Source organism: Rhinatrema bivittatum, chromosome 5, assembly GCF_901001135.1.
Source record: "Rhinatrema bivittatum chromosome 5, aRhiBiv1.1, whole genome shotgun sequence".
NCBI classification, from domain to species: Eukaryota; Metazoa; Chordata; class Amphibia; order Gymnophiona; family Rhinatrematidae; genus Rhinatrema; species Rhinatrema bivittatum.
Genome location: NC_042619.1, coordinates 354356691 through 354370673, shown reverse-complemented (window position 1 = coordinate 354370673; position 13983 = coordinate 354356691). Strand labels below are relative to the sequence as shown.

General features: G+C 42.2%; 1 protein-coding gene across 2 annotated transcripts in view; it reads left to right on the top strand.

Moving 5' to 3' along the window:
- The window catches only part of ATP11A (ATPase phospholipid transporting 11A), a 253400-nt gene that overhangs the window by 175045 nt on the left and 64372 nt on the right, over positions 1-13983 (top strand). For both annotated transcript variants that reach the window (XM_029604684.1, XM_029604685.1), the window contains exons 11-13: positions 3880-4030; positions 4176-4373; positions 13247-13420. In XM_029604684.1, the coding sequence (XP_029460544.1) occupies positions 3880-4030; positions 4176-4373; positions 13247-13420 (523 nt within the window). The remainder of the gene's footprint in view (positions 1-3879; positions 4031-4175; positions 4374-13246; positions 13421-13983) is intronic.

Below are 13983 nucleotides of genomic sequence, written 5' to 3'. Positions count from 1 at the left end.
ACACAGGCTCTCAATCACATACTCACATGCTCCATCACCTAAACCAGCTGTCAATCAGACACAGACACACATGATCTCTCTCTTACTTATACACACAGGCTCTTAATCATACATACACATGATCTCTCTCACACACAAAGGATCTCAATCATACACACATACTCTTTCAAACAAACAGGTTTTCAATTACAAACTTACACATACAGGGTCCCAATGGTAAACTTACATTCATGCTCTCTCTCTCACAGGCAGGATCTCAATCACAGACATACTCTCTTTCACATATACAGGCTCTCAATCATTCACATACATGCAATCTCTCACTCACACACACAGGATCTCAAACACACATGCTTGCTCGCTCATTCACTCTCTCTCTCCCCCTTCCCCCCCCCCCCCCCCCGGGAACTCGCGGCGGCAGCAGCAGCAGCCACCTCCCAACGCTAACCTCCTTCATTTTCAGCCCTCGCGGTGGCGAAGGCGGAGTCCCATCGGCCGCGGTTGAAGATTTTCATTTTCCTCCGAGCCGCGCTGCAGTCACCGGCGTGCTCTCTTCTTCCCGCGGCCCGGAAGAGGAAGTGGAGAGCATCGGGTGCCTGCGCGGGAAGACCCGCGCAGGCACCCGATGACTCCAGCGCTGGCACCCGGCTGACACCCGATGACTCCCGCGCAGGCACCCGGATGACTCCAGTCGGCGTGCTCTCTTCTCCTCCCCCCCCGCGGCCCGGAAGAGGAAGTGGTGAGCATCGGGTGCCTGCGCGGAAGAAGAGACCACGCTAGTGTGGTCTCTTCTTCCCGCGCAGGCACCCGATGCTCTCCACTTCCTCTTCCGGGCCGCGGGGGGGGGGAGGAGAAGAGAGCACGCCGGTGCCGCTGACTCCAGCTGTCCTGCCGCGTTCCGCCCGGGCTGACAGCATTTTAAGCCCGGGCGGCGGAGGACCGGGGAGCAGCTGGGTCAGCGGGGAACCGCGAAGTATGGCGACACTTGTCTGCGAGCCAGATGCAGCCCTCAAAAGAGCCATATCTGGCTCGCGAGCCATGGGTTCCCGACCCCTGCCTTATAGTATACTCGGCTGTCCATTTTCAAAGATCTACTAAGTGGCGAAGATAAGGTCCAATTTTAAGTGGTTATTTAATGTGGATAAGTGCAAGGTGATGCATATAGGGAAAAATAACCCATGCTATAGTTACACAATGTTAGGTTCCATATTAGGTGCAACCACCCAAGAAAGAGATCTAGACGTCATAGTGGATAACACATTGAAATCGTCAGCTCAGTGTGCTGTGGCAGTCAAAAAAGCAAACAGAATGTTGGGAATTATTAGAAGGGAATGGTGAATAAAATGGAAAATGTCATAATGCCTCTGTATCGCTCCATGGTGAGACCGCACCATGAATACTTTGTAGAATTCTGCTCACTGCGTCTCAAAAAAGATATAGTTGCGATGGAGAAGGTACAGAGAAGGGCGACCAAAATGATAAAGGGAATGGAACAACTCCCCTATGAGGAAAGACTAAAGAGGTTAGGACTTTTCAACTTGGAGAAGAGACGGCTGAGGGGGGGATATGATAGAGGTGTTTAAAATCATGAGCGGTCAAGAACGGGTAGATGTGAATCGGTTATTTACTTTTTCGAATAATAGAAAGACTAGGGGGCACTCCATGAAGTTAGTATGTGGCATATTTAAAACTAATTGGAGAAAGTTCTTTTTCACTCAACGCACAATTAAACTCTGGAATTTGTTGCCAAGGGATGTGGTTAGTGCAGTTAGTGTAGCTGGGTTTAAAAAAGGATTGGATAAGTTCTTGGAGGAGAAGTCCATTACCTGCTATTAATTAAGTTGACTTAGAAAATAGCCACTGCTATTACTAACAACAGTAGCATGGAATAGACTCTTTTTGGGTACTTGCCAGGTTCTTGTGGCCTGGTTTGGCCTCTGTTGGAAACAGGATGCTGGGCATGATGGACCCTTGGTCTGACCAGGTATGGCATGTTCTTATGTTCTTATCTATAGGAAATTTTTAGCAAATGAAATCAGCTAGGCTTTGAACTAAAGATTCACCCAAATCTAGGTGCTCAAAATGTGATTGGTTAGATCGAGGATTGTCATTTATGCAAACAGAGTTGCTCGCTTAAAACTAAGCAGTTAATGCTGAAAATCAAGATTTAATCAGCTCTAACCATTTGGTTGATTATATTTATTCCCTATTTTAACTTTCTGCTTTTCAGCCACTTCAAGATGAATTACATTCAGGCACGGTAGATATTTCCCTGTCCCTAGAGTGCTCACAGTTTAAGGGGGGTTATTTAACAATGGTGCTATATTTTACCGCGGGGGTGGGGGATGTAATATTTGAGCCCCCGGTAAAATAGCACAGCCGTTTCCCTTGTGACATTTTGTATTGTGGAAAAAATCCGTAATGAAAAACGGGGAAACAGGGGGAAAACCTGCAATAGCATCCCAGCTCACCCAGGGCTGCCTTTGTGTTCGAGGGTTACCTAACAGGGCAAAGGGCAGCTGGTGCCATTTTGGAAAGTGGTGTTGACAGGCCCAGAGCTGCTGCTTGGATGAGCAAGGTACATTTTTTACGGAGGAGGGGGGTCCCACCAAGGAATCCTTTCCTGTCAGAGAGGTAGTGTGGAGTTGTGGGGGGGGGGGCCCCCACTCGACCATCAGGGATTTTGTTTTATATTAGGGAGGGCTGATACTGGAGGGGTGGGGAGATTTGCGTTGGGGGAGAATTTTATGTGAAGGGGAGGGGTTTGGGAAGGGGCTTTCAATTAAAATTTTTTTTTTTACTTTAAGGTTGTGCTGCCTCAGTGGACGTGTGGGGGGGGGGATTCTAAACAGACTTCCGGGGGAGGGGGTATTTTTACATTTTGGGATGCTGAAGGCCCTACGAGAAGAATCCCTGGGACATCACGATGCGCATTAGCATCCCGGTGACCCTAGGACCAGTTAACAGAGTTTTCACTAAAATAATACAGCTTGCTTTTTTTTTTTTTTTTAGGCAAGCCGCGTTAGCTTATTAGCATGGGATTACTTATTCATAGCTGCTTTGCATGCATTTGGAAATTTAATATATACTAACACGTGCGAAGCAGCTAGTTTCAATAGGAGGAAGATTTTTGATCAAAATATTGCACAATAAATGCTGGGGTTTTTGCAGCTTAATAAATTGCATCTATAAGTTTGTACCTGAGGCAGTGGAGGGTGATGTGACTTGCTCAAGGTCACAAGGAGTGGTACTGGGATTTGAACCCTGGCTTCAGTGTTTCATAGCCTCTAACTACCAGGCTACTCATCCACCTGGAGTCACCCTTTTCTTGTCTGGCTAAATTTTTGCTGCCATATAAATTTAGATAAGAACATTTTGAAATGCAGGTGGTTCAATCTGCTAAATCCTGAAATTAGCTGATTAAAACCATTGAAAATGGACCCTGAAGTGATATATCTAAATGACCGTGAGGGGGACATGATATGCATAGAATGTAATAGGGATCTGAATCGTTTTTCTAACGAACTGAAATATTGTACTATATTTCTAAATTCGTTATATATATCGGATAAAAAAAGAAACTTTCGCTTCCCCCCGAATTTTCATGAAAAATCGGTTTTCTGGTTAGTGCGCACTAACAAAAAAAGTTTCTTATTTTCTTGTTACTTTTTGCTATTTTTTGTTAGTGCGCACTAACCAGAAAACCGATTTTTCACGAAAAAACAAACACAGGGATCCACCGGAAAACGAGATTTTCCTGTGGCCAGACAAACTTGAAAGTGGGAACGATTGGGCACCCAATTCACATCCCTAGGATACAATTTCAGTACAGTTCACTCTTTTAATATGCTACCTTCACATCTGATTTTTGTTTCGTAGATCCATGAATGCGTTCCTGATTGTATACCTCTGCATTCTGATCACTAAAGCCCTGATCAATACTGTCATGAAGTATGTGTGGCAGAGTAACCCATTCCAGGATGAGCCATGGTATAACCAGAAAACTGATTCGGAAAGGCAAAGAAATCTGGTACGGAAAAATGTTTGCTCGTGTTAGATTGCAGGTTGAGTAATCCAAGCTGCTGCTAGTACTAATAATACAAAAGTGTCTAAGATGCAGCTTGCTTAGGTTTTGATCATGTGGAAAACCTCTCTTGATTTTGTTTTTTTCACAGTTCCTTCGAGCATTTACAGACTTTCTCGCGTTCATGGTCCTTTTCAACTACATTATTCCTGTCTCCATGTATGTCACGGTGGAAATGCAGAAATTTTTCGGTTCTTATTTCATCACTTGGGACGAAGAAATGTTTGACGAAGAAACAGGCGAAGGACCGCTTGTGAACACATCTGACCTCAATGAAGAGCTAGGGCAGGTAAACGGCCCATGAAATTGTATGTAGAAGAGTGAATACATTTTAAATGAATCCCACTAGGCAGCCAGCCAAGAATTCGTATGGACTTTTCTCAAGAGAGCAAAGGTAGTAAGTCCCGAGTGTGCAGCAGCAAACGAGTTTTAGTTGTTGCTTCTTCCATGCTAAAGGTGTCACTTCTTGTTCTACAGTAAAACACAATGAAATAAATAGAAATTAGCCAGTTAAGCCAAAACTGTAGCTTAACTGGGAGGCTGTGGCTGAAGCTTAGACTGGATATGTGTATATCAGAGGGAGGCTATTGATGGATGTGTGAGTGAGAGAGAGAAAGGGGGTAACCTGTATGGAGAAGCAGTTACTACCGTAACAAATGTGTTGGGCAGACTGGATGGACCATTTGATCTTTTTCTGCCGTTATTACTATGTTGTCATAAAGCTATGGATGAGGATGTTTATGAAAGAAGAATGCTGTAGATAGAGGTTGTGGATTAGGTGTATGTATGTACAAGGGGAGTCAATAATTATGGTGAATTTAAGCAATTTTGAGGCTATACTTGAAATTCATATTGACTCACTCTTATATTAACCAGAGAAGCTATGGATGGGACGGAGTGTGTGACCATAGTTTATCTTTCTATGTTTGTGTTTTTAAGACAAAGTAAAAGATAAACCAAATTTTTAAAAGGTAAGAGAAAACTGTCAGTGGTAGGACAAAAACAAGGCACTTGAGAAGACAAGTTAAAAATAGAAGGGAGCAAAGGAGGGAACAGTACACTGCAATGGAGTTAATTGAATTTGAATTTGAATGCAACAGAGGTCAAAAACATGACAATTCAGGTGGTAATACCCTTAATATGTAGTTACTCCCTCTATCAGGGATAGGCAGTTCCAGTCCCGAAGTGCCACAAACAGCACTGGTTTTCAGGAAGTCCACAATAAATATGCATGAGGTCTATTTGCTTGCACTGTTTCAATTGTATGCAAATATATCTCATGCATATTAATTGCGGGTGGTGTTAAAAAAAAAAAAAAAAAAAAAAAAAAAAAAAAAAATCTATTTGTGGCACTCCACAATCAGATTTGCCCAGCCCTGCCCTATATAGTATCTATTGGATGCTGCTGGTTTATGTCACTATCATAGACCCAATCCAGTCAGGGTGATGTTAGCAAAAGTGTGACAGATTACAATGCTATCTACACAGGTACAGAGGAGATAAAAGGGGGTAGCACTGTAAAACATTTAGAAAAGAAGGATATAAAAGTAAACTTTCAAATAATGGGCAGTACATGCAAAGTAAAAATTTTGTCTGCCTTTAAAAAAAAAAAATTCTCCGTCTATTTTTTTAAACTTTGACAGTCCGCAAACTAAAATTAAGGTTACTCTACCATCTTATCTCCAAAGTAAGTAAATCTAGTTCTTGGGGGAAAAAAAAATTATATGTTAAGGCTTCCACTTGGTTAGGCATGGACTTTAATAATGAATTTTTTATCTTGAATGACAGAACAGTATTCCAAGTTTATCTAGATTTGCTTTGCAACAGACCTCATGAATATGCCGCCCGTCTCCCAATAGCAAGGGGGGGGGGGGAGGTAGTGCAGTCCAGGAGGAGATGCGATAATGATCACTTTCTCCTCTGAAACCTCTTAATGAATACGCTCCTACTAATTACTTCCACTTTGCTCAGTAATGTCAGGGATTTTAAAATAATAAATGTTAACACAGCCATAATTAAGAACATGATTACTCATCCTGAGTACTATATAATCTTAGAAATGTATCTGCTCATATAATGATGTCGGGTTACGTAGCAGTTCAGTATGTGCACCGCTAACACGGCAGTTGAGCATTGCTAGTGAAAGTAGTCTTGAGAGAAACCTGTGTGAAAATTGTATTAATTTCCTCGAGGGCATCTAAAGATTTACCCTGCTTCATAGTACGGTCTTGATTCATCATTCACAGAGCAGAAAGGAAGAGCAGTTCATGATTCAAATTACCCCCTCCCACTTTTTTTTTTTTTTTTGCCCTGACTTTTTACGGTCTGGGGGTACCGATATGTAGACATAAGGGGGAAAAAAAGCACAGGACTGCTTCTAAGGCCAAATCGAAAAGCAAAGCAAGTCAGCATTGCCCAAGTTTTCTTGGAAGGCTCCTCACCCAGTTAAAAATGTTGTTGGCAGTAATTTTGTTTTATGGGTTTGACAGTTGCTTGGCTTTTGATTGTAAATATTTCTACCCTTTTCAGAAGGATTGGGTTGTAACTGCACGGACTTACCTCTTAAGAGAAACCTGGGGTAATCTACACGGCGTGGTAGATATTACCGTTAGAAGCTTGCTGGGCAGACTGGATGGACCATTTGGTCCTTTTCTACCATGGTTACTGTGATTCACATGTGCTGCTTGCCCAGTATAGAAAGTGATGGACGCTTGGCCCCTTGTACACACAAAAAGGGAATCTTTGTAGCTGTTTTTAGTAAGCATTGTAAAGTTGCATCTCTCACACAATTCTCAAATCTACCAGCCTGGTTCTTATTCTAGGTTCTGCTTCCTCCGATGATAGTGAGCTCTGTCTTTTATACTCAGATTTCTCATGCAGCATCCTGTACATTGAAACTGTCCTAAAAAAAAAATCTGTTCTAGTGAAAAGATTCAGTGTAACCTGTTCAATCTGAATGCGTTTGTTACTTTAACAAGAAAAGTCTTGTTGTCTATTTTAGAATCTAATTATCTATGTGAAAGAAAATGTAATTCACACCTACATCAAAATTAATTGAAGCCAAAATATTACGCATCATGCATTATAAGTTTTGATGTTCCTTCATTGTTAACACATTTCTTCTAACTGTATTGAAACAGAAAAAAAAATGGATGTATTTGAAAATATTTATGACCCACCTGTGGGAGACCAAGCAGAGTTTCCCTGACTGGAGACAGAAATCCACAGTGACTCCAGCCTTTCTGGTGCACAGAAAACTTTATTAACCTAACACAACACTTAACAGTGGACTTCCTACCTTAGCAGTAGTCACTTATGAACACAGGGCTGTAGACTGCCTTGCTTCAGGTCACTGTACCTTCAGTCCCTTCTGGTTTGGACAGAGTACTCTACAGGAACTGCCTTCCTGAAGGCATAAGGGCTTCCTGAACACAGCTGGGTCTGCAGTCTTATCCCTGCCCCATAGGGTCCTGCCCCATAGAGCACTATCCCTTTATGGAATTAAGGTGAACCAGCCTGGTCCTGCACATACAAACAGGGAGGGAAATGGGGTCACTTTGTCACATACCCCTTCCCCCCCCCCCCCCCCCCCCCCCCGCCAGCTTGGACCTGTCAATCTGAGCATCACTACTCCCTCCAGGATCCCTTCCAGGAGAGTCAAACGCATTCCCTTCCCCCTTCATCTGGCCTCCCACCAGCTAGGCTTGGGGACAGGGATTCTGGATCATGCTCACCCCCCCACACACACATTAGGGTTACCCAAGACCACATGGTTAGGACCACCCACTGCGGCCCTCGCACAGCATGACCCACAGCCCTTTGATTTCATCTTTAGCTCTGGGTTTTGCTTCCATCCTAGCAGAACTCCTTGGACTGGCTGTGGGATGTGTGGTGAGTACTCTCCACTCATCTGTGCATCGACATGCACGTCCTCTGTGCTGTCATGATCAGTGCCCTCTGGTGACTCCATCGTGGCTCTCATTGACTCCTTGTCACTGACATGCATTGGCTCCATTGAGCTCCCTCTCGCTGGGGACTATGCTGACTCCTCTTCATGGTTTGGACACCCTACAGGGCCTTCCTCAGAACCTCCTGTAGCGCCAAGCACAGGCTATTGCCAGAATTTGGCCAACTCCTGGGACATCTCTGCCTACAACTCGTCCAGTTCCTCCATGAAATGTTCATGGTACTCATCCAGCCTCTCCAGGCATCCACTCTCCTGTTTGGCCTGGACTCCTGGGAGTGGATTCCCTTGCTCCTTTTCTCTGGTTGGCCTTTCAAGTTGCCACACTTCAAGTCTTACGTCTCTCTCTTACCCAGCTCTTGGGACTGGAAAACTCCCACTGCACAGAAGTACATGGCTGTTCTTCTTTAAGCCCCACTGGCTTCTCTTTTTTTGTTTCCTCTTCGCCTGCACTGCAGTGTACCCACTGGATCCAGACAAAGGGTTCGGTAATACTGCCAGCCCTCTAGGCAGCTGCACTTTCACTCTGGGCCATGCTCTGCTCCAGCCACAGTGACCAATAACCTTTTTTTTTATTTTAAAAGGAAAAAACAGGTAAAAAGAAAATCCTGCTTCACCGGCGCTTGCTACACCATGGAACACAGCCCTATCCAAACAGAGCTGCCTCTTTAGTCTGCAAAATAAATGTACCTCTGACTAGCTTTCAGGCCCCACAGCCCACTCATTAGCTAAAGGCAGTTTCAGGTTTTTTTCTCTGTGCTCTGCAGTTCCAGCAGCACTGCTCTGCTTCGGTGTGCTCACAGAGCCACATTCTTTTACTTCCATTTTCCAGTGTTCTTGTGCACAGTTTAAGAACAATAGTCTGCTTCAGTGTGCACCCTGTGCGACACCCTTTTTGCCTCCAAGTGCTCGGCAGGTTATTCAACAAACTTTGTTACAGTCCTCTCTGGATGCTAGGGTTTTTCTCTGTGCGAGGCTTAGAGAAAGAAATCCCCTGAATGAGACCATATGTGTAAGACCGAGCAGAGTTTCCCTGGCTGGAAACAGAAATCCACACTGACTCCAGCCTTTCTGGTGCTTCACCAAACACAACAACAATGGACTTACTACCTTAGCAGTAGTCACTTACATACATAGGCTGTAGATTGTCTTGCTTCAAGTCATTGTACCTTCACTCCCTTCTGGTTTGGACAGAGCAGTTTACAGGAGCTGCCTTCCTCCTGGAGGCATATGGGGCCTCTTGAACACAGTTGGGTCTGCACTCTTATCCCAGCTCCAGCTGGGCCCCCATCCTCTGAACTCTTCCCTGCCCTGCAGGGTCCTGCCCATAGAGCATTCTCCTTCTATGGAATTAAGGTGGACCAGGCTTCTAGCCTGGTTCTGTACATATAAATGGGGACATGGGGTCACTCTGTCACACCACCTCATTCACATTTTGAAGGCATGTTGCATTTGGTTGAATCAATGTGAAATTCTGCTAATATGAATTGAGCATGAGCTCTGAAGACCACATTAGTTTGTCAATCCAATAAATATCACCTGAAAAGACCCTGAAGCATTAATGTCCTCTGCCACACCCCTTTGGATCATCTTCTGCGATCCTTACTGTTACATCGAAACAAGGGGACCTATGCGGTTTCCAGATGTCACATTGTATAATTTTATTTTTTTAGCTCAATAAAAGTATTGTAGCCAGCAAACAGAGCAGATACACTAAGTGGGCAAACGTGTAGCTTAATGTGTTATTTTCAGCGGAAAAGCGCATGACTACTAAGATTCCATTCTCTTATGACCTATATCAAGGGTGATCAAAAGGCCAGTTTTTCAGGATATCCACAATGAATATGTACGAGATAGTTCTGCATTGTAAATATCTTGAAAACCAGGCCTGTTTGTGGCTCTCGTGGACTGGAGTTGGCCACCCCGTCCTACATTTTCCATCATTTTATAATAAATTATGGACACATTTAATGGTTGAAGTTCCTGGTTTTAAAGATCGAGTTTTTCAAAACCTCTCTCTCCCCTAAGCATGTCTCTCCTCTCCATCCATTTCCTTTAAAATGGAAGGAAATAAGGGACTCAAAAGCACTGTAACAGGCTTGAATTATTTTATTTGTAAGCCTCACAGATTTTTAATAATACGTTACAATTTGCGTACCTCTCCCATGACACGATGTTTAACGTGTCACTGATTCGGGTGATAGGTGGGGGTAGAGCCAGAACTGTGGTGTGGTGAATTGTGTTTTTCCCTAGAGGAACACCCAAAAGAAAAAGTAAACTGAGCCTCCAGAGGAAGACACACATTTTTATAATAAACTTCAAAGCTGTAAAAAGTAAAACAAACTCTTGTCAGATTAGTGCTTCTGCTTCCTTCTCTCCTTTTTCCTGATTAAAGGCTAGGTCCAATTAAGAGAGAGAGAGAGAAACCCAAATATATCCAGATTGTCAATCAAGGCTCAGAATGATCAAAATGCCAGTGCCCTGATCTGTTTTGATCTAAAACTGAGGCATTGTCTGTTCTGAAGACGTGCATTTAGAGCTCATGCTTATCCCAGAAGCCAAATAGAAAAATGAAAAGTCCTGTGCGAAGATTTGACATTCACTGAAGAATTCTGCTATATTTTAGCATATTTGACATTTGGATTTAGACCTGTAACATTCTAGCTTCATACCAAGGAATCTACTACTGAGCTAGGGAGCGGCTTCCATGATCTGAGATGGCTGGAGAGCCCTATCCACATTATCATGCTTGCTCATGACCATCTTCTCATCACTCTGCCTTGTCGCATACAAATATAGGCCCCCTCCCCCTCCCCTTGGTCCAGACTATGAATTACCCCTAGGCTTGGGATGAGGAGTACCACATGAGAAATATTTACTAACATGATTTATCTTTGGGTTTGTAGCTTCAGTGGGGGATGAGACAGGGTCCCAGTCACCCCGATACCACAATTCTGTGCCCTTGCCAAAAACCTCTCACTTGTGGCACTGCAGACCAGATAAAATAATCACATCAGAATAAAACAGTAATTAACCCTTTTACTAGTGTTGAGTAAGTAGACTGTAAATTCAACCAGAACACTAAAAAGGTAAAGTACAGTAGTGAAGTATAATATAAACTTGCAGTTTTCGTACTTTATATCAAGCAATGCAAAAATAACACTGGGTATGGCCTGTTAGCCAGGGCACCCAACATTCTCATATGAAGAGTAAAAAAAAAAAAAAAAAAAAAAAAGACATCTAATAGAGAGAGGTTGGGGGTGGGGGAAAGCAGTGAAGTACACAACTTTCAAAAATTGTTTTATCCTTAAGTACTCAAAAAGGGGGGAGGAGAACAGATCCACCCCAATGTCACCAGTTTTCTAGAGGGTGCTCATTGTCCCAAACTCAGAAAAGAAAACAACAATCAAGAAAATGAAGAAGTCCCTCTTGATGGTGCAGCTGGCTAGATGATAAACCAAATAGCTGAGCACTACAGCGTGTAAAGGTCTCTCTCTCTCTCTCTCTCTCTCTCTCTCCTGGGGAGCTATCCCAAATTGGTTTACTTGGTACTAAACAGAAAGCGGGCCTGGTTTCTATCTCTTACATAAAAACCAGTTCTTTTTTCCCAGTACCTGCCAGCAAGGGTTTATGCTTGACTTCAGCTGAAAGGCTGGAGTGATTAAGATGAGGTACTGAATTTAGGGACAAAAGGCAAGGAAATAAACTTTCTTCCTCCTCTGCTAAAATGTTGTCGATACAGAGTTTAAATTACTTAACTCAGTCTTTTAGGAGAGTGATCAGCCATATGCTCCTTTGTTCCTTGCTGGGATTTTACATGGTACCTCAGCTATAAAGCATGAACATCTTCTGTCTCTTTTTCTCTATTTTCTCACAGCATAGACTTCTGTCTCTCCCTCTTGATAATTAGCTCTTCAAGAGAAGAACTGATTACAGGGCTGCCAGATGCACTCCTTTCTTCCTGGCTGCAACTCCTGGCCGTCCCCAACCTGCACACACAGACAGAGCCAGCCAAATTGCACCTTTTCTACCTTAAATGATCTCCCAGCATTCCTTTGGCTTCCTCCTCTAATGGCTGTTCTCTGGGTAGGCTAAAAAGTACAGCCTTTTTCCCAACTTGTTAACACTGTGAGAGCTGGATGCTGGTTCTTGCAGAACATTTGTCATTCACAGGAGAGCGCACAGGTTTTTTGACATTTTTATATTCCTTCACTTTGGCTGCGGTGGCTTGCAATCTCTGCAGGGTTGAAAACCCTTTTTTGGAAGGTCCAAAACACATCACTTTTATCTAGATGAAACTCTGTCCACATTGTTAGACACCAACACATGATATCTTTGTGGGGGCAGGAATCTAGTTTATAATAGTTGTATTTATGTGAGTAATATATTATGTTTTTATGTACCATAATTAAGGATGCTAAATTGTAAACTGCTTAGAATTGTAGATAGGTGGTTAATAAATATTTCAAATAAATAAATATAGTACCTTGCTACAGAAATATTAGAAGTGTGTATAAATATATACATACATTTCTATAACATTTGTGTAATATGTATGTATATGTATATACATACACATATATACACAAATGTTATAGAAATGTATGTATATATATATTTACTTACATACATATTCAATTACCCCCTTAAAAAGTTTGGGCATGAGTATATATTGATAGATACATGCCCAGACTTATTTCCAGAATCCAGATTTATTTATTTATTTATTTTGTGTTTTTCTATACCGGCATTCGCAATAGGTATCACATCATGCCGGTTTACAATTAACAAAGGGGTGTCAAAAGAAGATACAATCAAAACATTAAAAGGTGTTGAACTAAAACGTTGCAGTTACAATAAAACAGGGAAATACACAACTGGGAACAGAAAAAGCGATAGGAATTTAACAGAACGAACAAAATTTACAAAATGTTTGGTATTTGCTAAGTTATGGAATTTTGCAATGTTGTTTACCGTGTTAAGATAAAGTCTGAGAGTCTGTTAATGGTGAGTTAAGGCTCTATTAATGGTTAGTTAAGGTTCAGTTGGGGTCTGGAAAGGCTTTCTTAAATAACCACGTTTTGAGATATGAATAAATTAACGTAGTTGCTGTGCTAGTCCACCGAATCCACACGTGATATGCTGAAATACAGTTTCCCAGCCCTTTATTGTTCAGTTTTTGTTTTTTTTCTTGGCAGGTTGAGTATATTTTCACTGATAAAACAGGAACCTTGACAGAAAACAACATGGAATTCATTGAATGCTGCATTGAGGGGCATGTCTACGTCCCCCATGTGATCTGCAATGGGCAAATACTTCCCGACTGTACAGGGATCGACATGATTGATTCTTCTCCTGGGGGATTTGGAAAAGTATGCCCCATTTTTATTCTTGCTCAGAACAATCTTGTATTAGTCATCAGTATAGCAATTTGTATTTATCTTTAAGGAAATATCCTTCACACATCTTTAGCAGTTTAAGCGTTAGTTTATTTCTGAAACATAAATTTTAAAAAAACAGCATTGTGCACTCATTTTCCTGATACTTTATGAATCTTATTTAAGTAGATATGAATGATACAATTATTTTTTTATATTTGAATGGGTTTTTTTTATAGTTACCGCTAACAAAAAATTACATGAAATAAAGTATATATCATACTGCGTTTTCTTCCTGTCTTGTCTATATATATGTTTAGCTACTATATTAGAAGTCAAAGAGAATGGTGGCTCGAGAGTAATATGCACTGTTTGTTTACAAGCTGAAAAGTTTAGGGGCACTGTTCAGGATGCATTTGGAGTATTGGGTAACTAGCACAGTAGGATGAATCGAGAGAGGAAAGCACATTTTATTTCATGTTACTTTGAGATGTGGCATTTCACGCTTTAGAGGGCTTTGGTCAAGCAAAGGGGAATGTCAGTTAAATAAGTCTTAA